The sequence below is a fragment of the Strongylocentrotus purpuratus genome, unplaced genomic scaffold (genome assembly GCF_000002235.5).
Source record: "Strongylocentrotus purpuratus isolate Spur 01 unplaced genomic scaffold, Spur_5.0 spur5_scaffold_2, whole genome shotgun sequence".
NCBI lineage: Eukaryota > Metazoa > Echinodermata > Echinoidea > Camarodonta > Strongylocentrotidae > Strongylocentrotus > Strongylocentrotus purpuratus.
Genome location: NW_022145605.1, coordinates 25,530,350 through 25,555,301, shown reverse-complemented (window position 1 = coordinate 25,555,301; position 24,952 = coordinate 25,530,350). Strand labels below are relative to the sequence as shown.

The 24,952-nt window shown below is 38.9% G+C and overlaps 1 protein-coding gene across 1 annotated transcript; it reads left to right on the top strand.

The window, feature by feature from the left end:
- The first annotated feature begins 1,036 nt into the window (after positions 1 to 1,036).
- On the top strand, positions 1,037 to 20,080 carry op (ovoperoxidase). Its single transcript, XM_030992073.1, has 14 exons — positions 1,037 to 1,305; positions 1,896 to 2,038; positions 2,728 to 2,869; positions 6,385 to 6,578; positions 7,515 to 7,685; positions 8,258 to 8,497; positions 9,664 to 9,904; positions 10,823 to 11,075; positions 12,174 to 12,349; positions 13,324 to 13,491; positions 14,449 to 14,618; positions 16,225 to 16,345; positions 17,092 to 17,267; positions 19,041 to 20,080. The coding sequence occupies exons 1-14, from the start codon at positions 1,241 to 1,243 to the stop codon at positions 19,211 to 19,213; spliced, it is 2,433 nt and encodes an 810-aa protein (XP_030847933.1). The 5' UTR covers positions 1,037 to 1,240; the 3' UTR covers positions 19,214 to 20,080.
- Positions 20,081 to 24,952: the final 4,872 nt, after the last annotated feature.

The following is a 24,952-nucleotide window of genomic DNA, read 5'->3' as shown; positions in this document are numbered from 1 at the left end:
GTTAACATTTTAAAATCGTGCCCGAAATTTTCGCAACGACTCAGCCAGCCGCTGAATAAGCGGGGGGGGGGGGTAAGAGGACATTCATATTTTTGTTTAAATTAAAATAGAAAAAAAAAGGGGGGGGGGTTCCTTCAAAATACACACATTAAAAAAATACCAAAGGGGGGTTAACCCCCCCCCCCCTGCGTACGCGCCTGCAATGACCCAGGTCAATAGATCATTGCAGGCATGTAATCAAATTTGATGCATAAAGTGCCATGTTACAAATTATTTCATTCACCTGTTAGGAGTAATTGTATTTTAATATATAGTTAGAATGCAAATTTGCATACATTGTTGCTAGGTAGGACAAACATTATAGGTTGTCCTGACTAACAACACGGAAGGTATGCAATTCGCATTCCGACTATTGAAATACAATTATTCGTAAGAGGTAATTGAAATAAGCACTTAACAAATACTTGTGTATTGAACTTGCTTACATTACGAAAATGGCCTATTGAATAATAACCAGGAGTACTCGGAAGAAGCATTTTAATCATTTACATGTACATGTGTATGTATTAGCGAACCAACAAATCTTTAATAGGCCATTTTCTTAATGTAACCAAATTTAATGCATGAGTCTTTGTGAAGCGCCCCCAATACAAATTATTTCAATTACCTGATAAGAATAATAGTATTTCAATAGACAGAATCCAAACTGCATACATTATGTGTTGCCAAGTTGGACAAACGTTATGGCTTGACCTACCTAGCAACACTTTTATGCAGTTGCATTCTGACTATTGAAATACTATTATTCCATCGGGTGAATGAAATCATTTGTATTGAGGCACTTCACAAAGACGTATGCATTGAATTTGGTTACATTACGAAAATGGCCTATCCACACCGAATGCTGCTGCCTTAGAAATACAGTGATACAGCTGTATCGAATACTTTGGGGGGGATTCCATAGATTGAACACGACGTGCCTACGATGAAAGAGCCATTTTTAAGGGTAACGTGTCGGCGCCATTCCGAAATCCGGATCATTTAGCTCAGACTCTGATTGGAGCATGAGAAACAATTGTACTTAAAAAGGGAGTGGCAGAAATTGGTGTTCGACAATCTTCAGACAGATCATATCATACCGTGAATACTACTAGGAATTGCCTTTGACTTTGGTAGGATATATCAATATCCGTTGTGATCCGAGTACCTCTACACTACAACTGTAATCTATCAAAAGAAAATGGAAATCTCGTATGGATTAAAACCCAATTGGACAAGGCTTGTCTTATCGTGCTGTCTAGTAATGTGAGTTATTTTCATTGTGTTGCTTTTCTGTATTTAAGGCAATGATCCCGGAAGGACTGAGCTAGTATCACTGATTAATTTGTAAGAATATTTCGCTCAAAATGAAACGATGTCATGTTCTATTGACCGAAAAAAGGGAATCGCTTAAATCGTGTAAAATTTAATACCAAGGGACTCTTTATTTTTATATTATTGACAGGACTATAAACCTATGAGCTTATAAGGTCGAAGTTGCCAAAAAATGATTCACCTCAACTTATGTCATTTTGCTTTTATCGCTCCGTATATAGCTCAGTTGTAATATTCCGTATTAAATGAATTTGTTTATTCTGAATTTAAACATGAGCAAGGACTCTTATTCAAAAGGGCTTCTCTGTGTATTCATGCTTAGGGATATATGGCTAAAAGCCCCCCCCCCCCCCAAAAAAAAAAAAAAAAAAAAAAAAAAAAAAAATCCAAGGCGGGAGATTAAGCAGAATAAGAATAAGGAGAAGGAGAAGGAGAAAAAAAAAAAAAAAAAGGAAGAAGGTGATGTGATTTATAATCATACTTACCAAGGGCACTATTTCACTAATTACCCATGATAATAGGTTGTCTGCACTTCTCTTAGCCGAGCTGAGTTCATCTTACGTTCATCATCGACCAATGACAGCCCCGGGTCTGGATGAGATCACTAGAACAATTGAACACACAACAAGATGGGAGGAGATGAGAGAAAAGATCTATCTCACAGGTGAGAACATAAGGTAGAAGGAAAGAGAAAGAGGTGAGGGAAGAGAAAGAAACAGAGAGAGAGAGAGAGCCCGGAGAGAGAGAATAAGATAAGATAAGGAGAGAAATTTGTGGGCGACGAGAGAGATGAGGAGTAGAAAGGAGAGAGCGAGAGAAAGGGAGAAAGGAGGGAAGAAATGAGACGAGAGAGAGAGAGAGAGAGAGAGCGAGCGATAAATAAGAAGGAAAAGAGATAAAGGGATACGAAAAAGAGAGAAATTGGTGGGGGTGAAAGAGATGAGGGGTAGAAGGAGAGAGTGAGAGAAAGGGAGAAAGGAGGGAAGAAATGAGACGAGAGAGATGGAGAGATAGAGCAAGAGAGAAGGGGGATAGACATCTGGCAAACAGAGAGAGAGGGTGACAATTAAGAGACAATTAAGCTGGACTAAAACGAGAAATTAATTTAGATGGAGAACATAGGGCAAGACAGGGACGTATGCTATAAATAAATTTAAAAAATAAATAAGAACAACTTAAGTGCCTTTTCGGTGGGTCTATTTTGTTTTATCCTAGGGCAGTTGTAACAGACTGTTGATTGTCTCGGGTAGATTTGGAGATGGTCATTTTGTAATGTTCAGTTGTATAAAAATATCTGTGGTTTAAAATGTATGAATGTTATGATGCATATGATTTATGTTGACCTTACCATAGGGATTGGAAAAAGACAACAGAAAATGAGCCGCAGATCTCCTGAATATCTTCATCAGCAATTCAACCGACTGAACAAACGAAGCAAACGCTTCGCCATGGTCGCCAGGATTGCGGAAAATGTGACCAGGATCTACGGGAAAAGGTAAGATCCGAAGGGGAGGAGAGGGCTAGATCCACACATAGGAGCATCACTATCCTGGCTGTGTAGTAAAAGCTGTGCTTTTGATTCTCAACATTTCAAACACCCCTGTACAAAACTCAACTGATTTCACTCAAAATCGGTACTTTAGTGACAATTGATGACACCTAAATAGCAGGAAAATACATCTTTTTCAACTTACTGATGTTAAAAAGAATAATTTAAAAATTAAAATTGCAAGTCTAGTGTCAAACTTTGCTTACAGCAGCATCGACATGATTGTGTACAGCCTATGCGATATTGTGTGGTGTGTGTATTTGTGTATAGACTTCTAGGTCCCTGCCTCACAGCATGTATGCAGTGCTAAAGGTCAATACGCATTTAGCATTGACTCTCTATGCTTTGCTGGAGTGGGCTAGATCAGGATATAATCCCCCCCCCCCATTTTTTCCTGGTGTGGGTGCGTGTACGTGTGTGCGTTTAATTAGGTTTTTACAGACGTGTTTTAATAATTTATTCAATTTTTTAAATTGGTTATTTTTGTTATTCTGTGCTCTAATTCTGGGTATTCTGAGGAGGCTAGGAACAGTATGTGGCATATGTGTGGAAGTGTGGTCGGGTGGTGTGCGTGCGTTGCATGGCGGGGGGGGGGGTACTAGTGTGTTTGGTTGGATGGGGTTATTTGTTTTATGTTACAATTTCATTTTTGTTTGGTCTTCAATCGCACAAATTAAAATGTTTTGAATCATGTGAAGATGAAAAACTGTATTATATTTCTAAGATAGATTTGTATTGTTTGGAATCAATAAATAAAAAAAAAACTATTGAAAAAAAGTATCAATCATATATGATTATTCACGTCTGGGGATCTACCTTTAATTAAAGGAGACGTAACCCCAAAGAATAAGTGTATAGGTAGGTGACACGACATTTGCTCCTGCGACAATTGCTCCGGGCTTTATTTCGTCTAAGATGTAGGGTTAGGGTTAGGGTTTCAATAGGGTTTTATGTTAGGTTTAGGGTTAGGTTTAGGGTAGGGTATAGTGTTGAATCCAGGGTTGAAGTTAGCCATTCGATTAGTGTATGAAATTTACAGCGGAGCAATTGTCGCCGGAGCAAATGTCATGGAATCGTATAGGTATTCTGAAGAAAAAAAAAAAAGATTAATTCCTGCCTCTTGATGTACAATAGATCTTACGAACGTGTACAAGAGATATATAAATGAACATTTTTGGGTATGATGACATGGGTGCAGCCATTTTCTTGAAATGGTGACGTACCAGACAGAGTTGTACATTTATCTCATGCACCAAGCTTTAATTGGAAAAACTTTGTTATTCGATGAGGGAAAATCATCCTAGCCGAGAAGGTCAAAATCACATATAATGAAAAGTATATGGTAGTGTAACAATGCATTTATTGAAAAGTACTAAACTATAGTATACTTATTTCATGAAATTTGCGTTCTGGCAATTAGAGTACAAAGGATAATTGCAGGTGAATGTAATGTTTCAACACCACAAACGCCTTGGAAGGAAGTATATATACATTTGAATACATTTAGTTGATAAACGACTCTGCACAGTACGTCATGCAGACGCAGCGGACCCAGGAGGGGACAGGGGATACAGTGTCCCCAGTATTCAAGTATCCTAAAGTGCCCCTTTTTACGTAGGAAAGTGCCCCTTTTTATTTCTAATAGGTGTCCGTTCCTAATTCTTATAAGCGTCTCTTACCACCTCTGATTAATTACCCCTTTACCTATGATAATCATTGCGCCTATTCAAATCTGAGAGATGCTCTTTTTACTTTAACAAGTGCCCTTTTCCTTTGTAAAAAGTGCCCCTTTTCCTTTGTAAAAAGTGCCCCTTTCCCCTTCTGATAAGTGCCCTTCATCATCTGTGATGAATGCTCCCTTTCACTCTAATAAGTGCCTCATTTTATTTTGACACATGCTCCCTTTTTCTTTTTGATAAGTGCCATTTTTCCTCTTGATAAAATATGCTCTTTTCCTTTTTTTAAAGAGCCACTTCCCCATCTCATAAATGCTCCTTCTCATACCTCTGACTAAATCTGATAGGCGCCCCTCTTCCTTCGAAAAGTGGCTTTTTCATTTTTTAATTAATGCCCGTTTCCATTCTTACAGGTGTCCCTAGTCATCTTTGGTCAGTGCCCCATTTCAGGTACAAGAAGTGCCCGTTACCAACTCTGATAAAGCCCCTTCACCTTATAATTGCATCTTTTCAAATCTGAGAGGTGCCCCTTATATTTTGACAAGTGCCTCCTTTCCTTTGTATGCCCCCTTTCCTTTGTATGCCCCTTTTTTTATTTGTATAAGTGTCACTTTTCATTTCCGGTGAGTGCCCTTGTTCAAATTTAAGAGGCATCCCCTTTAAATTTGTATTAAGTGCCCATTTTATTTTGACACTGGCCCCCTTATCCTTTTTAATAAGTGCCAATTTTCCTTCTGATAATTGCCCATCTCTGATGAGCGCCCCTTATCGGGTGCGAGAAGTGCCTCATGTTCATATAACTCATATTTGATGATTCCCCTTTTACTTTGACACGTGCTCCTTTTTTTTCTTCTAATAAGTGTCCTTTCCCTTTTCCAGTCACCATAAAATGTGCTTCTAATATAAAGCTACTAGGAGTATTTTTTAAAATTAATTTCAACTAAACCAAAATGTTTGTTTCTCATTAACAGTCTTTTCAGTCTTTCATGATCAGGGGGGGGGGGGCGTTTCATGAAACAATTAGTCGGTAGTTTTCACCGAATAATAACATTTTCACCGACAACTCTATTGTCGCAGACTATTTTCCAGGCCTCTGATTGGTCAAATTTAGTCAGTGCTGACTAAATTGTCGGTGAAAATGATATTAGTCGGTGAAAACCACCGACTAATTGTTTCATGAAACGCCCCCCCCCCCCCGATTGTGCTTAGAGCCCCGTCCGGGTTGTTTTCCACTTTTCACCTCACAAAATCTTAAAAGTTATGCTTGCTCACTTCGCTCGCTCGTAAATGAATATTCAGACCACCACACACAACTACAGAGTATGATGCTTAAGCATTACTTGGACCAAGTAAAGAGCTAGTAATATACTTTCAGAAAGTACCCTTTTTGTTGGTGCCCTCCCCCCCCCCCCCCTGCTCTTATGTACGCATCAGTATGTTATTACATGTTCGAGGAAACACTCAATTCAATTCAGAGATAAAAAGAGAGAAGATTACGGAAGATTACCAACATTTGATATCATTCTTCTATTGTATTGTTGTTTTGTATATTTTGTTGTTTTAAATGGTCAATAAATGAAGGGACTTCCTTCCTATTCAATTCAACATGAGGTAATCCAGCTAGGTAACTATTTTATTCACACTGGACTTTCTTTAGCGATGCCCACCACAGAATGTTTAGTATTTCCATCCGACTAAAGTACTTAAGTCCATGCATGTCTTATAATCAGTTTTAAAAATGCTTTATATTTAGAGATTGAAAATACTTCTTTCTTTATTGTGTAGGCAAATTAATTTGGTATCGCCCAACGCTCTTCCAGACCTTTGTCGTATGGCTGGCTTCAACTTTTCTTTCAAAGACTGTCCGGAATCAACAAAGTTTCGTCGATATGATGGGGCTTGTAACAATCTCGTCCATGTCAATGTTGGCAAAGCTTTTGCTCCTTATCAAAGATTCATCCCTCCCGACTTCGCTGATGGTAAGTGCCTCTGTAATAGATCTTTCTACGCCCCCTCCCATCCCCGATCTCTTAAACCTTTATAAGAGCCTCTATAAAACTTCCCGTCGATATAACCACCCGGACAGCTATCACCAGACGCGTACGCAAGGGGGGGGGGGGGTTTGGGGGTTGAACCCCCCCTTTGGTAATTTTTATGTGTGTATTCTTGAGGAAAACGACCCCCCCCCCCCCTCTTTTTTTTTTTTTTTTTTTTTTTTTTAATTAAAAAAAAATATATATATATATATATATATATATAAATACCAATGGCTGACCTAAAAAAGGTTGAACTCCCCCCCCCCCCGCCCCTCCCCAACGGAGCAAAATGTCAATTTTTCAAATTTCGAGACCCAAAAAACAACAAAAAGTGTTATCTTTCCCCCGCTTATTCAGCGGCTGGCTGAGTCGTTGCGAAATTTTCGGCCCGATTTAAATATGTTCACCCCCCCCCCTCCTTGAAAAAATCCTGCGTACGCGCCTGGCTATCACAGAGACTAGTACTCCCAGATTACCAGTATAGTCACCATTTTTCAATCATGGTATTCATCATAATGGGTAGTTTTGCTCGTAGTTGGGTAGTTATCTGAAGAATGTCGTTTTGGGATATTATAATACCGAGGTGTAATATCCCTGATGTCTGATAGTCCAGAATATAATTATCCATGGGACGGTCGAGACAAGGGTGTCGCTACAGTACCTTAGTTGGACCCTATACCACCCCGCCCTTCTAAATTCACCCATACCCGGGCCAACTACCCGTTTTCTAAGACTAGAATAACATTAGCTAAAATATGTAATGTATACATTGACCAATGCTGATACAAGTCCATAAGGACCAGAATATTGCAAAACTATCCTCCAATTTGGATTGATATAATCGAATACATCAATCACGACATCTTATTCTGGATGCAGGTATTCAGTCTATTCGACAGAGCGTGAGTGGAGGTCCGTTGCCTTCAGCGAGGACAGTATCGGCCAACATCCTTCACTTTGAACACGTCTTTGAGCCAGGTTATACGGTTATTATCTCCCACTTCGGACAATTCTTGGACCATGACTTATCAAGTTCAGGAGCGGATTCAAGTAAGTATGTCACTACCAATTAATAATCAGGCTTATCCAAAATTCTTCATTATGTTTCTCCTATATAGCTAGACAGCGTGATTCAATATAATAAGTTTGCAAGTACAACTGATTGGTAACTATATCGAGAATAATTGATGTTTTGATTAAATTGATAACACTTATAACTGCATGAAGGATGTATCGTGTGGAGGCGTCGCGGAAAGATGGTTAATTCACTTGCCTGTCAATCCAAGGCAGGTTTGAGGGTTCGAGTCCCAGCCCGGCACTAACGTCCTTTGGCAAGGCATTCATCCACATTTGCCCTCTCTTCATTCGGCTGTAAACGAGTAGGCCTACCTTGCATCTGTAGGGGTAATAATAATTGCAATGCTCTCAGGAAGAACATAATTGAAGCTAATGAGGCTTCCCCGTGTTAGCATAATTACTTTTTTAATATTATTTAATCGCAGAGAGTAGCCGATCACTCAACAAGCTCCTAGTATATACGGGTAAAGACACTACATAGAGTACCGTTATCGTTCTTATAATTATCATCATTCATCTTTTTTCTTTTTCTGATGTCATGTCAGGGGAATGCGATGACAACGAATGTCGAGAGTCTTCATTTTGTATGCCGATCATGATACCCCAACCAGACCAAGTATTTGAGAAACCTTGCATGTCGTTCGTTCGGTCCCTGCCTAGTCCTGCGATTGACTGTCAACCAGGGCCTCGACAGCAGCTCAACCAAGTCACTTCCTTTTTAGATGGCTCTCAGATCTATGGGACGTCCCAGGCTGAAGCAGACTTCCTCAGGGACAAAACAAGAGGTAATAATTATAACACAGCCATTTGTTCCTGTCCATAGTTCTTAAAGGTACAGACCAGTTCTGGTCATGGAATTGCATTGTGAAAGAAACGTTGCGGAATCAATCAGAAAAGGTTGATCATCTAGCATAAGTATTGGTGTGTACTGCAAGGTTCTGGAATCATCTAAATGATAAAAAATTGGTCTTGGTAAAGTTATCCAGTCAGGATAGATATAATAATTTACCAAACAATCAATTATTACGCGGTTTCCCGGCAAAATTTGTATCATCACTGGTTAGTCAAAGCATATTCTTTCACATGATTGGTAATAAGAGCTTCCATTTCATATTTTTGAGAGGGGTCGTTTCCAAAACTGGTCTATACCTTTAACCACAATGTCACACTGGGTATGTGGATCAGTTTGTACATAAGAGATAGAAGATTGCAAACTTGCGATTAATTGGAGGACTTGCGATAACTCTTTGCAGGACAGGGCCATATTCACACCCTTGCGTGTATTCGTCAATGACTGTTATCTTTTTTGCAGTCTGTTTGTAAAGTAAACGGAGCGAAGAGAGACACCAGTTTTCGTCCTCTTTTATATACTTTGAACTTGACTTTACTGGTGTATCTCGTTATGTATATCTCGTTAAATCTAGACTGACTCGAGATGTAAACAAAAGTACTCTTGAAATGTGAAATTTTGTTTTCATTGATAAAATACCGCATGAACAGTAAGTTAGGTTTCGATACACACAATCATCGATTTCTTTGTTTCTCCTTTAACTATATGAATATACCATTACATATAAGTCTACACCAATGAAAATCGCATTTAATTTTATAATTAACAGGAAATGTTTGGGTCCGAGCTTTTTCCTTCTGTGACTCACATTATTTTCAAACCGATGGTCGAGTCATCGTGATGTTGGCCTTTATTTCCTTTAAATTGACTTAATTTTCTATCATAATGTATACCAGTTAATATCTTACTGCATTAATCGATATCCCCTTTACCCCTTTTGTGAATATCTTCTCTTACCATTTTTTGAAAAATTCCCCAAACCTTCATTTTTCCTTCTGACCTAGTGATGGTGGAAAGACACACGTATCCCCTATAACAAAAAATAACATGTTAACATCTACCATAGATTCATAGTCCGATGACGGTTTATCTTCTCTATAGGGCGTGGTCAGTTACGTTCTCTACGTGATCCGGTATCGCCTACCAATCGCCCCTTGCTCCCCTTAGACGAAGAGCATAAAGACTGTATATTTGAGCGTGTAGATAGGCAATGTGGTCTAGCAGGCGATCATCGAGCAGCAGAGCAACCCGGTCTCACAGCACTCCATACACTCTTTCTTCGTATGCATAACTCCCTTGCATCAAGCCTGGCCATTGTGAATCCTTTTTGGGACGATGACAGGTAAAAATCTCTTATATCAAATCATTCCAGGCCCCCGTTGCATAGAACTTACAATAAATGGTAACTTTGCCATCAATTGCAACTACCATGGTAACAGGGCTCAACAGCCAATCAAAATCAATGTATCCGTGGTAGTTACCATTGATGGCAAAGTTATCATTAATGGTAAGTTTTGTGCAACGGGGCCCTGATAAAGTTCTGAACTGTATATAACTTTATCGGTTCTAATAGCTTTCTCTTTTATCCCTTACTTTCAATTCCGGGTGTAATGTGATGTGATTATTTTGGAGTATAACAAATATTATACGATCGATCAATGCATTTCATATTATCACGGTTAGCTAATAATGGAGTTTACAGATAGCACATGGTACAAATGACCCCAAATATCCACAGATCTTTTTCACATGGAGAAGTTCCACTTTGAGCATCTTAGAATAATAACTGCCAAAGTCCTAGATGTGCTTCATGAATACCTTTTGTTTGACCTCTTGAAAAGAATACTTCCACCTGCGTATCATAGAAAGTACCGTTGACGCATAAATGAATAATGTTACATAACTTTCATGAGCGCATATCCAGTATTCATCTCTGGTGGGTTTTACCATTTTGGTACAAATGACCTTTATCTGCCCATGCGCAGATTGTATCTGTAAACTCCCTTATAATGATCAACCGATCAAGATTATTGTTACCCTTAGCCAGTTAGAACCAATATAAGAGGGAGATCCGGAATTCTCCGTATCATGTGAGTTTAATTATGTATGGCGATTAGTTTCTATTTGAAATGATGACTTGATAATTGGGGACTTTACGGGTAATCTGCTGATAATATTCTCGCTTGTTGTTTTTGAAGAACTAATGCGTACACGTATTAGTATCTATTACATGAGTCCATATTTTTTTCGTTCTTGACAGACTTTTTGAAGAGGCACGCCGCATCGTGGTTGCATCATGGCAGCATATTGTCTACACTGAATACCTTCCTACATTGCTTGGTCGAACATCTCTGATTAGTGATGGACTCCGTGGTCATCCCAGCGCTAAATTCACCGGTTACGATGTCGACGTTGACCCTACAATCTCCAATGTCTTCGCTTCCTCTGCGTTCCGCTTTGGTCATAGCCAAGTGCCTAATAACTTCTCCAGACTGAATGAAGACTATCAACCGGTGTGTATCTTTTGTCCTCTTTTGATTCAGCCGAGGACGCAGGTTCGAAACTGAGTCACGTCTTTCGGATGGTGACGTTAAAAGTCGGTCCCCAGACGTAAATAATCATATCTGATTGATACACGTCTGTAAAAACCCAATTACACACACACACACGGTAGCTTAAAGGTATAGACCAGTTTTAGAAACGCCCCCCTCTCAAAAAAATGAAATGGAATCTCTTATTACTACCAATCATGTGAAACTATGTTTTGGCTAATACGTGATGATAAAAAAATTTCCGGGAAACCGCCTACTTGATATATTTGGTAAAGTATTATATCAAATTTCTTATAAGTTTGATGATTCCAGAACCCTGCAGTACACACCAATACTTATATGCTAGATGAATAACCTTTTCTGATCGATTCCACAACGTTTCTTTCACAATGTAATCGATTGAACAGAACTGGTCTATACCTTTAAATACAGTTTCTATTCAATTGCTAACGTCATATTCGCTCGTCGTCCAGGTTACTGGTCCCAAACAATTAATATAGCCTGCGCATGAGGTTCACCTCAAAAGAATAATCAACCAAAGGGCTGCAGCAGGAGGGCAAATTCAGTGTTTGGCTCTGATGTGATCATCACGTCATTTTACACAAAAATGTTGTTTGGAACCAGCAACCTTGAAAACTTGGCCAGTATGACCTTTCACTTGGTATTAAGTCACGTACTGAAATACAAACACGGTTCATCATATTAGAAGGAATTTTATTTTATTGAGTAATATATTTCTAGTAGAAAAACTAGTTGTGAACGCCAGGAGAGTGTGTCTCTATTAAGTCCAAACTAACGATTCCCAGCCCGGCACTAACGTCCTTTGGTAAGACATTCATCCTTTTTTGCCACACTCTACCCAGGGGGTAAATGGGTACCCGATATGCTACATTATTTAGCCGCCAGAAGTAAGACCGGGGTAATAATGTTGGAGTTTCAGGAGCGATATGACGGACAATCATGTGCGCTATTATAAGAAGCCACTATTTATTATCATTATCATAAGAAGATAATTATGACTGATATGTATCTGAACTGTTGAGCTGTTTGACTTTGCAGGTTTTCCCAATACTGCTAACAGTAGAATCGTTCTTCAATGCCTCGCACGTGTTCGATGTAGCTAACGGTGGATTAGATTCAATAATACGGGGCATGTTGGTACAGCCAGTAGCCAAGGTAGATGGTTATATCGTCCGTGGATTAACTGCGCATCTCTTCGCAGATAAACCAGGAGGGTAAGATAACAACTATCATAATGGACGACGTGAATCCTAATCAAATGATTGGTTGAAAGCGCACACGTGACCAGGCATTTATTTTGCCAAACGCGTAGTTTGGATAATGACCGGTCATTATCCAATTCTAATGACCGGTCATTAGTAAAATCATTTTTTAAACATCATTTTATAATTGTATAATAAGAAATCATATCGTGGCCATTTAAAAGCTTAGTGCACTACTTATAGTATCCCTTTATAGAGGGACACTAACTACTTGTAGCTACTTGCGCCCTCTATATAAAAACAATGCCTAATCGGTGACCGTTGGTCCCCCATGATCCTCTTTTTCTTATGTTAATTTAGAGCTAAGTTGATGAGATAACCACCTGTCCAGGGATCTTGCAGGGCGGTCTAATCCCTCCTGTAAACTAGTACAGATAAGCTTATAGTGGCTGATTTGTAATATTTCATGGGAAATGATGGCATTATCATGTTATAATGGGTAGGAGAGGGAAAACAGACATTTAACAACCAATAGGTTGTTGTACATTCGAATTAATCGAACAACCAAGAGCAATTTTTCGAGTTTGAGACAAATGTGGGCATGTTAACATAATGGTGTCAAGCAGCAGTAGTTTAGTATAGTAGTAGTAACAATGACCCTATTCTTATTGTCGATATCATAATAATTATAATAAACTATGATAATATCGAATATCGCTAGTAACATTAGTTTGTCTCGCAATGTATGGTCACTAGCGATATTATTTTCGATACTATATCCGCAATGAGTAATGTATTTAGCATTAAGAGTGATAATAATCATTTGATAATATCGATAATAATGATTTTAATTAATTGTGTTATTATCATTGTTATTATATAAGTATTAATATTATTATTGTTTTATTATTATAATCATCATTATCATTATTGTTGTCAATATCATCATCATTATCATAAGAATGATATTTTGTTGTGCATCTCAGATTGGGTTTAGACCTCGGAGCTTTGAATGTCCAACGAGGCAGAGATCACGGTCTTCCAAGCTACAATACGTGGAGACAATGGTGTGGTCTTAGGAGAGCCAGAGACTTCAATGACCTAGCTAATGAGTTCGAGTCTGGGGCAATAGTCAAGTTCCAAAGAACATATCGGTAATTGTAAATACATTTTTGTTCTTCATTTAAAACAGCTAAACATGTTAAAAGGCAAGCGCAGTCATTCGTCTTTTTAATGACCCTTTTTATTTCGTATTGCCGGGGGGGGGGGGGGGGGGGGGGCTACTTGGAATGTACGGGGTTTATTTTTTTCCTATCGTTTTAACGTCATATTGTAATTGTGGTGTTTTAGAATAATGGTTAATATACAAACATTGACTGCTTTGAAGGACATGGTGAAAACTATTGCCAAATGTAATCTCGAAACTGTGATGTGTCCCTCGACTTCGTTTCGGGGCATAAGAGTCTCGAGATCACACATTCATACTGACAGCAAACCGACTACATACTGTAAAAAAAAAAACAATTACAGTATTCCCATTAGCCAAATATAGGCCGGTTTAGATTTGTGTTTGTCGGTCAGGTTCGGATATGGAGCTATGCATTGATTATATAGGAAAGACACAGAACACAATGGCCCGAATTAACTGTATAAAAGGAGGTTTGTCGACAAACCTAGGTTTATGTGCGTAATATGACGCATTTCGACGCGTTTCAAACCAAGGTTTGTAGGTTTGAAACCGTCGAAACGCGTCATTATGATGCACATGAACCTCGGTTTGTCGACAAACCTCCTTTGTGAATTCGGGACCATATTTTTAAAGCTGTCGAGCAATCATTGCATCTCAAGGAGGAGGGGGGGGGGGCATTCTTTACTATTCTCGTCTCCTGATCACTCTTTCTCTCATCTCCCCCCCCCCCTCTCTCTCTCTTCCCCCTCTCTCTCCCCTCTCTCTCTCTCTCTCTCTCTCCCCCCCCTCTCTCTCTCTCTCTCAATTAATAATACCTTCCATTGACTCACAAAATACGCAGTTTGAAAGCTGTCCCTTTTAAACGTAGTTCACTGTTTTAGGATCATTAATAGTCAATTTTTGTTTGTATCCCTTTCGTCAGACATGTAGATGACATCGATGTGTACGTCGGCAGCATCTCTGAGAGTCCTATGCGAGGAGCGTTAGTTGGACCTACCCTGGCATGTATCATAGGTAGACAATTTCAAAGACTCAAATTCGGCGATCGCTTTTGGTATGAGATTGCACAGGGAGAGCAAGCATTTACCTCAGGTAAGGTTTAGCTTTCGATCATTTCAAAATTTGACAATAACATGTAACGGCAGTAGTGGTTGAGGCTGATACAATAATATAACAACGTGTAATTCCTGTAGGTAAGTGATGTACTTAGATTTGAATATGATTGAATCGTTTCAGTCTATAATTTCACTAAATAATTTCACTTTCAATGTTTAGAAATGTTCAAAACTCGAGTGACTAAAGAGTAAATTGGACAAAGGGTAAAAAAAAAGCTGCCAGCATCTTGTGATTAGCAGTACGTGAACGAATATCGTTCTACGATTAACTATATTCTATTCATTATTCAGCAACAGGATTATATGAAAGAGTGAAGTTGGCTCGATTCATTTTTTACAGTTTATATACTTAAAGCAGCGCAAGGCCCAGTCCGGGCCCAGACCACAGGTCAGCTTTCCGAGAACTGTGAAGTGACTATATAGTCGGACTGATCTATAATTGTCTGTTTTCTATTCACAGATCGGCTGCACGAGATCTGTGAAGTGACTAAATAGCTGAACTGATCTATGATTGTCTGTTCTATTTACAGATCGGCTGCACAAGATCTAAAGAGTGATTATATAGCTGGACTGATTTATGATTGTCTGTTCTATTTACAGATCGGCTGCACAAGATCTAAAGAGTGATTATATAGCCGGACTGATCTATGATTGTCTGTTCTATTTACAGATCGGCTGCACAAGATCTAAAGAGTGATTATATAGCTGGACTGATCTATGATTGTCTGTTCTATTCACAGATCGGCTGCACAAGATCTAAAGAGTGATTATATAGCCGGACTGATCTATGATTCTCTGTTTTCTAGCACATATCAGCTGCACGAGATCTGTGAAGTGACTAAATAGCTGAACTGATCTATGATTGTCTGTTCTATTCACAGATCAGCTGCACAAGATCTAAAGACTGATTATATAGCTGAACTGATCTATGATTGTCTGTTCTATTCACAGATCAGCTGCACAAGATCTAAAGAGTGATTATATAGCTGAACTGATCTATGATTGTCTGTTCTATTCACAGATCAGCTGCATGAGATCTAACGAGTGATAGCTGAATAATCTATGATTGTCTGTATTGTCTGTTCTATTCACAGATCAGCTGCACGAGATCTAAAGAGTGATAGCCGAATAATCTATGATTGTCTGTATTGTCTGTTCTATTCACAGATCAGCTGCACGAGATCTGTGAAGTGACTAAATAGCTGAACTGATCTATGATTGTCTGTTCTATTCACAGATCGGCTGCACAAGATCTAAAGAGTGATTATATAGCTGAATAATCTATGATTGTATGTTCTATTTACAGATCAGCTGCATGAGATCTAAAGAGTGATTATATAGCTGAACAGATCTATGACTGTCTGTTCTATTCACAGATCAGCTGCACGAGATCTAAAGAGTGACTATTTAGCTGAATTGATCTATGATTGTCTGTTCTATGCACAGATCAGCTGCACGAGATCTGAAGAGTGATATAGCCGGACTGATCTATGAGTGTCTGTTCTATTCACAGATCAGCTGCACGAGATCTGAAGAGTGATTATATAGCCGGACTGATCTATGATTTTCTGTTCTATTCACAGATCAGTTGCAGGAGATACGTAAAGTGACCATGGCTCGAGTGATCTGTGACCATACGAATGGAATGAAGACTATTCAGTCTCTTGTGTTCAGAGATCCTACTCGGTCTCCAGGTGAACCAGGGTAAGTTGTAGTCTCTCTTCCCAGCCGATTTAGGACCCCATCCTTGATTTGCCAAACCTATCGTTCAGACTGTCACTACTCCGACCTTTACGCTGACCTCACCATATTAACGTCGACTAGCTCTTAACACGACCTTTACGCCGACCAAAATTGCCATCGTCTGAACAAGACTATATATCCACCTCTCAGATTAAAGCGCTTGTTGAACCATGCCCATGGACCTTCTACCTCGTAGGAGGTCCAGGGTTGGACCCTTTTGTCTGATACTAAATTTGTCATTGACGCAATTACTATAAGAGATACCGTCTACTGGATGATTTGGCAAGTGAACATTTTTCATGGTATCGCCGTAATGTTACCAAATTTAAAACATACTTCTTTGAAAAGTGCCTTGATACGAATCATTCCAATCAATTTTCCCAACCTAGCAAAAACTTATGTATGATATCATTCGCATTCTATTGCGATATGGTTATTGGTAACAGAATACTTATTTCGAAGCATTTCACAAAGACGTATACATTCATTTGATTACATTACGAAAATGACCACACGAGTTCTTACAGACACGTAAAGTAATGATTTCAACCAATGGCAACGGTCATAAATACCAACTAGGTGTAGGATCTGTACCCATTTCGATTCTAAATGGATTTTCATGACAATGAAGGGTTGAGATTGAAATCAAACGGAATGATGACAGAAAAGAACAATCAGTGTTTATAAACAATTATTTTTTATTTCAGAGCTGAACGGTCGTTCTTCCGTTACAATAGCCGTCATCAGTTTCCGGATAGTGATGGCAAATTGCCTGGTTTCGCTAATGTACGTGTACCATGTAGTGATGGGAATATCATACCAAGACTAAGTCTGGAACCCTGGAGGATCAATGCGACACCTAACCCGAGATCAACTAGTGCTGGTATGTATCCCGACCCCGCCCCCCTCCCCCACCCCGGATCCCGACACGGCACTAATATCCTTTGGCAAGATATTAACCTGCACGTACTACTCTCCACCCAGGTGTTAAATGGTTACCCGGTAAAATGCGACCGTCATTGTTGGTCAAACAGTTTTTGAGCGTCAGGTAACGCCTGGCTAGCTGGAATGCTCCACAGTGAGTGGAGATTGTGCACACAGTGTGTGCGGGCAAGCACTGAATCCAATGACCGGGCTAATAATATATCTGTAAAGCGCTTAGAGATAATTGTATTAAGCGCTATATGAAAGCGGAATATTGTTATTATTATTACTCGATTACATGTCCCAAAGCACCTTCTATTCGCATCGAATTCCAGACCTCTTTTCCCTTGTATGTACTTGGTCGTAATTCAATTGCCATGAATACGAACTTCCGACTTCTAAATTTGTATCATTTTCATATTTATTGATGTGTGGAAGGGACGTCGAAGCGTCTTTCAAAGAAAGGGATTACCAACAAAAAAGGGCACTTTCTTGAATAAAGGGGCATCTACAAAGGGTAACATCAAAGCGTTTAGTTTAGACATTGCCATAAATCCGTCCATTGAAGTTTATACATTATCAGAGATGCCTAGTCTTCGAGATTTTGTTTTTATGTGGTCCAAGAAACAGCTCCAGCACCAAACTTTGAAACTGTGTTTGTGTGATGGTCTGAAGATTCATTTGCCAGAGAGCGAGGTGGGCTAGCAAAATTAAAATGTTTGAGGTCGCTTTGCGATAGATTAGACCTTATTATTAAATTTGATAGCGTTAAAAACGAGAGCGGTAATATGTCTAAATAGAGCCAACTGCCTCTGCCCCGACTCCCCTGCTTTTTATTGTGGTGGTATAAATAAGATAGATGTTATATTACTACACACAAAGTTGCTCCGATTCTTTGACACTGGATATGGTTCTTTAGATGACCACAAAAGGGCACACTTTGTAAGAGACAGTGGGAAATGTAGGTAAAAGGGGGGGGGGGGGACTAATCAACATGTAATTATTAGAAAAGGGACACTGTCTTATCAAAAGTAATAAGGGGAACTTATCACAATTGAAAGGGTCACGTAGCAGAAGCGAAAAGGAGACATATATCTTTTTTTAAATGGGAAGTGACACTGAAGGCTGTTAGAAAGGGAAACGGGACCCTTATCAAAAGGGGAAAAGGCACTTATTAAATAGGAAAAGGGGCAAATGTTGAAGTAAAATGGGTCACTAAATAGATGTGAACAGGGGCACTTATAAGAAGGGGAAAGATGCACGTATTTCTCTTGTAAAAATAAAAAGAGCAACTATCAGATTTTAAAGTGGGCACATCTCGCGCCTGAAAAGGGACAGATGGAAAATGTAGTTGAAAGGGGGCAATTATAAAAATGCTGTAAAACTCATCATATTTGAAAGAGGCACGTTTATATAGCAAAAGCAAAAGGGGGCATTTATACCAAAAAAAGGGGAAGAGGGTTATTATTACAAAGGAAAAGAGCATGAAGTGCAATATATTGAAGTTTCCATTATCATTGTCAATTTGTTTCTTGAACTGATTTTTGATTTATTTTTTTTCCATATTGATGTATTTGTAACTTTTCTTTATATCTTTGAACTTTGTAATCTTTGTTTGTATCAGTCTCCCGATTGTTTTAAAATGGAATTTTGACTCAATAAACCGAAATGAATGAATGAATGATTGATTACCCTGTTTGATAGTTGTTCGATTTGTTATTCTTTCATACAGGAAAGCGCAGTGAATCTGAGTTTGGAGGGGTACTCATGACGGCCAAGAAACAACCCCCGTGGTGGTATCTGTTACCTGAATTTGAAACTCTTCCACCTCAAAAGAAAAAAGCTCTCAACCTTCAACAAAAAATACAACGCAGAGACCGAAGACGTCCAAAAGATAACAACTAAAACATTCAAGAATTTCTTAACCTGACATGATTGTTATGGTTGGTACTTAACACATCTGTTAAACAATTCTCTGTTGATGTCCCTGATATTTACCAAAGATACTTTAAATCACCCAACCCCCCCCCCCTACCAAAAAAATATCGTTCCCATTTTGTTTACAGAGACTTAGTAATATTCTCATGTCTTACGGACACAGCATAATTATGTGAATTTCTTTTTTTGGCATGAAAGTTTGGTCCTGCAGATCGAGCACATGGCTAAGAATTTACTAATAACTATTTAAGCAACCTCATTCAGTACATCACAGAAGTTAGTATATATACTCTCTATAAAACTGAATAGATAAGGTCCAATCATCAAAGATTTTAAGAAGATTGTTGTATATTTAATTTGATGCTTTGATCAGGTTTTTCGTGGAGTAATTAACCAAGCCTAATGGCTGCATTATGGACTATATATAAGCCTACAACGTGCAGTTAAACAAGGAGCATTCCGTACAAAATTCTATCCTTAAAAATCACTAATTTGCTGTGTTTTCGTTTTCAATTATCCGTTTTTAGATTTAATTTATGATAACCGAAGCTAAAGCGTGGTTCAATATTTTTGTCATGTCTATATAATTCTTTTTCTTTATTTTCCTTAATTTTGTACTTATTGCTACTTTTTCTAAAGTTTACAGTCTATGAGAAATTTGTTAGCAAATGAACTCTTACGATTTTTAATTGGTTGTGAAATTTTCAATTCTCCGTTTTTATTTTATTTATTTAATTGTTTACATAGTTCAGTGTTTCAAGAAGTAAACATGGAACAGAATATGGCTTTTGTTGTTATTCATAAAATGAAGGGAACAAAAACCTCATCCTCAAACAAGTCCGTTTTATTTTGTTTTATTTTAAAAATGAGAAAACGAGAAAGATTGAAGCATGTGTTTTGGTGGAAAGTTATAAAATGAATGAAAACGGCGAAATTTGGAAATGAGAGAGGGAAATAGGTTTAGATAAAGTGATGAGAATGGATGGTTTAAGTTGAAGAGATGAAGAGATGGAGAGATGGAGAGATTAGGGCAAATTGGATGATTGTTAAATGATTTTGATGAAATTTTGTGGATAAGAAGGAAGAGATGAGAGTGGGGTGAGAGGGGCTACCTGCTGGAGGTAACCCCGCTATTCATAAGGACCGCTATTCATAAAGTGGAACTTTCTTTACTTTTAATAAGGACCGCTTTTCATGAAACGGAAAGGGGGTCACTATTCATGAAGACATAAGGATCGCTATCGATAATGTGAGATGAAAGTTGCTATTCAAATACGAAATCGGGGTTGCTATTCATAAACCTGAGGAAGGGCGCTATCAATCTATAATGGGGGTCACTGCTCATGAGGACCGCTATTCATAATACGAGAAGAGGATGAATAGCGACCCTCTTCCTCGATTATGAATAGCGGTCCTTAAGAATAATGACCCTTTTCTCAAATTATGAATAGCGGTCCTTAGGAATAGCGGTCCCTGTAACCAATTAATAGCGGTCCTTATGAATAACGAGCGGACCCCAGCTGCACGGTAGGGCCGGGTGGGGGGGGGGGGGGGTCGACTGTCGAGGAACTTGTTCATACCGTTACCGTGACCTTTTGCGATCTATTGTCGGCCAAAAAGTGAAGAGTTTCCGAGTTTTGTGTACAAATCAGTATGAAAAACTGCATAGTTTGTATATTATTCTGATTATGATTTTTCTTCTTCTTTTAAATAATTATTTGTTCAGCTACACCCTCGGAAGAAATCATAAAACAATACAATACATGATTACATAACAGACGATGTTACTTTTTATACTTTTCTTTGTAAGGTCAATTACAGTAACAAAATCTTTTTCCAGCACCTTTTTTTAAATTGTTAATTAAAAGAGAAGTAAATATCACATTATGCAGAGAATTTGTCTAAAACCTAAGTCACACTAAAGTGTACGACCCATCGCCAGAGGCGGCGCTCCCGGGGGGCAGGTGGGGCACAGTGCCCTCCCACTTGTTCAAGTACCCGAAAAGTGCCCCCTTTTACTTTGACAAGTGCCCCTATTATTTTGTTAAAGTGCACCTTCCCCTTTCCACCTCTGATAAGTGCCCCTTTTATTTTAAAACTTACCCCTTTTCCTTCAACAAGTTCCCATTTTCCTTTGCAATAAGTGTCCATTTTCCTTTCTCATGAGTGCCCTTTTTAATCTCTAGTAAGGGCCATTTTTCAGGTACGAGAAGCGCCCCTTATCACTTTTGATAAGCGCCCCCTTCACCTCTGATAACTGTCCTATTCAAATCTGAAAGGTGCCCATTTTGACTTGACAAGTGCCCCCTTTCCTTTGTAAGAAGTGCCCCTTCCCCTTTTTAACTCGGATAAACGCACCTTATATTTGTACATGTGCTACCTTTCCTTTCTATTAAGTGCCCCTTTTCCTTATGATAAGTGCCCCCATTAAAAAAGCCCCTTCTCACAAATGCCCCCTTTCACCTATGAAAATAGTTCTTCATTCTCAAAGGTGCCCCTATTCATTTCTTGTGAATTACCCTATTCAATTCTGAGAGATACTCGTTTTACTTTGAAAAGTGCCCCTTTCCCTCATATAGTGCTCTTTTCATCTATAATAAATGCCACTTTTATTTTGACACGTCCCTCTTTTCCTTCCTAATAAAAGCGCTTTTTCCTTCTTATAAGTGCCCCTTTTTCTTTCTAATAAGGAACCTATCCCTTTTTCATAAATGCCCCTTTTCCCTTCTTATAAAAGACCCTATCAAAATCTAATGAGTGCCTCTTTTCCGTCGACAAATGCCCATTTCCCATTCTCAAAAGTGCCTCTTTGTTTAAGTGTAAGAAGTGCTCCATTTTCACCTCTGGTAATTAGCCTTTGTACTTTGACACGTGCTGCTTTTCTTTTCTAATAATCGTCTTATCCCTTTTCTTCTCAGCATTAAACGTGCCCCTAATTTCAAGCGACTAACAGCAATTTCCCCCAAAGCTCGCTCGCTACGCTCGCTCGCATTTATAGGTGTTAAAATTATGTTACTTATCAAAGGTCTTTTCAGTCTTCCGTTATGAGAATGTGCTAATAATCCCATCAGGATTGGGTTTTTCCTCTTTATATAAGATTTAATTTTTCGCGCTGCGACCTCACAAATCTTAAAATTTTTCCTCGCTCGCTTTCCTTGCTCGCAAATGAATTTTCAGGCCATCGCACCCAACTACAAATGCTTAACCAATATCTTATATGATGTGTAAAGAGAAACAAATATTAAAATCATCCCTGATAATGTAATCACAATATAGGGGTATATACCAATGTCTAAAAACTTGTATATTTTTAGGTTTGAGATTTCCCTTTGAAGGTGCCCTTTTTTCTCCAGAAAGTGCCCCTTTTTGTTGGTGCCCCTTTGGAAGTCGCTCCGCCGCCTCTGCCCATCGCCGATATCTCAAGACCACCTGACCACTGGTCGGGAGTTAGTTGTCAGAGGTCGCCCCGGCCCCCCACTCGATCAGTGTTATTTAGGGTACGCATATGCTTGTTCCCTCTTTTTGAAAGCACCCCCTATCTGAGGACTGCCAACATTTCCGAACCCCCCTTTCGCGGGCTTTTCGCGAGCTTTTCCTGCCTTGTAGCCCCCCCCCCTAAATCATGAAAAATGCTCAATTTTTGCCGACCAAGCTGATCGCGGATTTTTTTTTCCAAGGGTATAGACGACCATTTAAAGAACGACTGGCGGTTTTAGTTCTTTGACGACTCTTTAGAGACGATATTTTGGTTGAGAAAAGAACGGAACTAGCTGAGATCGACAAACTATACCGGTATACGATTTCTTGATAGCAAGAGAGAATTGGGTGGACGCGGGGCAACTAAAGAATGACCTTAAAAATCGAAATGATCTCTTATAATACTCGACATAATCTATTCTTAACCAATTTAGATTTATTTTAAATTCTCCTAAATGTGAACAAATCAACATTCGTAGAATAAGGCCCTGTTATGTGTAAGACGTATACGTTGTATAGCGTACACGCCCTTTTGTGAAACTAGAACTTGTCTGATGACCTTGTTGAGGGATTCCTCGAAATTTGTCACCGTGACGTCATTGCTCGAAAGTTCTTTCGCTGCTCGAATTTCAATTCATATTTTACCGTACCCTTATCGCAGTATACCACGATATTATGAGTAGCAGCAAAGGGAACTTCCCACACGTTTAGTTCTGTCATATGTGATGTGTGTGAGATTCGCGTTCATACCTTTCAGCATTGATTCCTGGTCTTTTTCCCAGACCGTGAATTTAATTGATTGTTCTTCATTGTTTCCGTGGGCTAGGCTAGGCGGGGGAAGGGGTAGGGGGAGGGGCGATGCGTATATAAACCACATAAAACAACAATAATAAATAATAATATTCCGTGTTTATATAGCTTAATACATCGATCCGACGATGTGCCTAAGCGCTTTACATAAGCATACAGACAAAAATAAAACACTAAGTTATTTAGAAAAAAACATTTTTTTGAAAAATAATATTTTGGAGAACCCATCATGGACTAGACCAAAGGGTAGACCCCCCCCCCCCCTCGATATTTTTAAATATTATGATTTGCTAGCAAAAGAGGGGTGGGGTAGTCTTTGGTATGGGTGTATCGTGACCCCGCTTCAAAATTCAAATCAAGAATCACAGTTGTCGACATAATTATTTATATATGGCCTATAATTATGTGGGTCTATATTGTTGTGAACCATGTTGGAATGGATTTCCCTGGTTGAAGACACTAGCCCCCATCAAAACAAGAAAATTTAACCTTTTTTTTAAATAAAAAAGAAGCCGGACTCCCTCCCCTGGCGCAATGTGGGGGGGGGGGGCAGGGGTTGGGTGTTGATTAAAAAAATAGTGCTAACCACAACCACCCCACACCCCCGTGTTGAACAAGAAAACAAATGATGCTCCTTACACCCCCTACCCCCTACCCCCTACCCCTCACCCCTACTCATCACCCACCCCCCCCCCCCCCCCCACCCCCTCCCCGCTTATATCTGCCGGTTGGCTGTTTCGGCGCTGTTTCTCTTCATTTAAGTGTAAACTTAAGGTTTATCTTCTCGATAAATACTGTGACTCATAGAGTAGTTCATTTTTGTAGTTATTATAGTGCCAAGATATATTATGTATTACTATAAATGTAAATTTTCTTCTTGATATTAATATGTGTCTAACTGAATATTTTCAGATTGTCAACCTCTTATTCCCTCCCCCTGTTGTCTTGTGCCCGTTGTGTGCTGTGCCTATTGTCGATGTGCTGTATTCTTCTATTATTTCTCATATTTTCTCTTTTCTCCCGTCTTGTCTAGTCTAGTCTCTCTTGTTGTTGTTGTTGTTGTTGTTGTGTGTGTGTACACTTCTTGTTTTGTTATACCCCCTTTTCCCTATTGTATTCTTAGGTAGTCACAAATATCTATTCATCATGTTTTATCCGGCTCAGAGGGGACCCTAATAATTACAAGCTCTGCTTTTACCAGGGTCTCCTCGTCTTTCTTTTAGTTAGCTATGTTTTTTATCATTATCATAATTTGTTATTTTGCTTTGTAAATGTGTTATGATCCAGTGTTATGCTCTGTATGACATTTGAAAGAAAGACGAATAAAATCTTATCTTATCTTATCTTATCTAAATAATTTTCTCACGAATGTGGAAGAAAAAAACTCCTGTTTTATATTGGCATGCTTCGAAAAGACTA

What these genes read in the sequence shown, in the direction of transcription:
- op (XM_030992073.1), top strand. Translation starts at nt 1,241, where the DNA reads ATGGAAATCTCGTATGGATTAAAACCCAATTGGACAAGGCTTGTCTTA. An exon ending in AGAAAAGATCTATCTCACAG is followed by an intron (nt 2,039 to 2,727) that starts GTGAGAACATAA and finishes ACCTTACCATAG; the next exon opens with GGATTGGAAAAAGACAACAG. An exon ending in AAGTTCAGGAGCGGATTCAA is followed by an intron (nt 7,686 to 8,257) that starts GTAAGTATGTCA and finishes ATGTCATGTCAG; the next exon opens with GGGAATGCGATGACAACGAA.